At 49.1% G+C, this 764-nt stretch overlaps 1 protein-coding gene across 1 annotated transcript in view; it reads left to right on the top strand.

The window, feature by feature from the left end:
- LOC147818676 (myelin-oligodendrocyte glycoprotein-like) overlaps positions 1–476 on the top strand; it is a gene marked incomplete at its 3' end in the record, with an annotated part of 2288 nt that extends 1812 nt beyond the window's left edge. Inside the window, exon 2 of the mRNA XM_087176091.1 lies at positions 45–476. Coding sequence (XP_087032217.1) covers positions 45–476 — 432 coding nt within the window. The remainder of the gene's footprint in view (positions 1–44) is intronic.
- Between the last annotated feature and the right edge of the window lie 288 nt (positions 477–764).

Here is a 764-nt window from a genome sequence, read left to right as displayed (position 1 = left end):
CTCTGCGTGTGATCACACTGATTAATGCTCGTCTTGTCTTCCAGGTCCAGCTGTCATCAACATGGTGGTGAAAGAAGGGAATGAGGCCATTTTACCCTGTTCCCTGAGCTCCACGAGCATCAAGCAAGAGGTGTTTGACTGGAAGAAGGACGGTCAGAAGGAGGTGTTCCTGTATGATAGGGGCAGTACTTACGACGAGAAACGTTCAGGTCAAGATGACCACTTCAAAGGACGGGTCTTTCATTTCCCAGAACATCTGGAGTTTGGTAACGCCTCCATAGTTATCAGAAATACAAAGGTGGCTGACAGTGGAAACTACACCTGTGATTTTCCATTTCATCAGCCAATCAGACGATCCCACATTGTGCTTGTTGTTGGTGAGTGTTTCCAGGAAACAGTTCAACAGACGGCTGCTTATAACAGAAGTGATTGGGTCAAGTGTCCTCGAACGGCTCAGGTCAAGTTCTCATCCAGAGGTCAGAAACACATCTGGCACGGACGAGGCTGCAAGTTAGCTTCAGCTAGACGCCACATTGTTACTGCTGCGTTCATGACGTGTTGTTTAAATCATGATCACAAGAAGCCGAGTGGGAAAAACCTTCACATCAGCCTGTGAGACAGAGTCAGTGAAGCCAGATAACTCAGAGACATCCTGCATCCTGCATGGCTCAGGACCAGCAGAGAGCTGAGCAGGTCCTGCCAGATGTGTTTCTGACTCTCTGACTGTGACCCGTCCAGGACCGACACACACCAGTCTCACCTGT

This window comes from Seriola lalandi, unplaced genomic scaffold, assembly GCF_002814215.2.
Source record: "Seriola lalandi dorsalis isolate HSWRI2012SDOR001 ecotype SW California unplaced genomic scaffold, Sedor1 jcf7180002054527, whole genome shotgun sequence".
In the NCBI taxonomy this organism is placed as follows: domain Eukaryota; kingdom Metazoa; phylum Chordata; class Actinopteri; order Carangiformes; family Carangidae; genus Seriola; species Seriola lalandi.
Note: the sequence above shows the minus strand (reverse complement) of the source record. Positions and strands in the feature narration are given on the sequence as shown.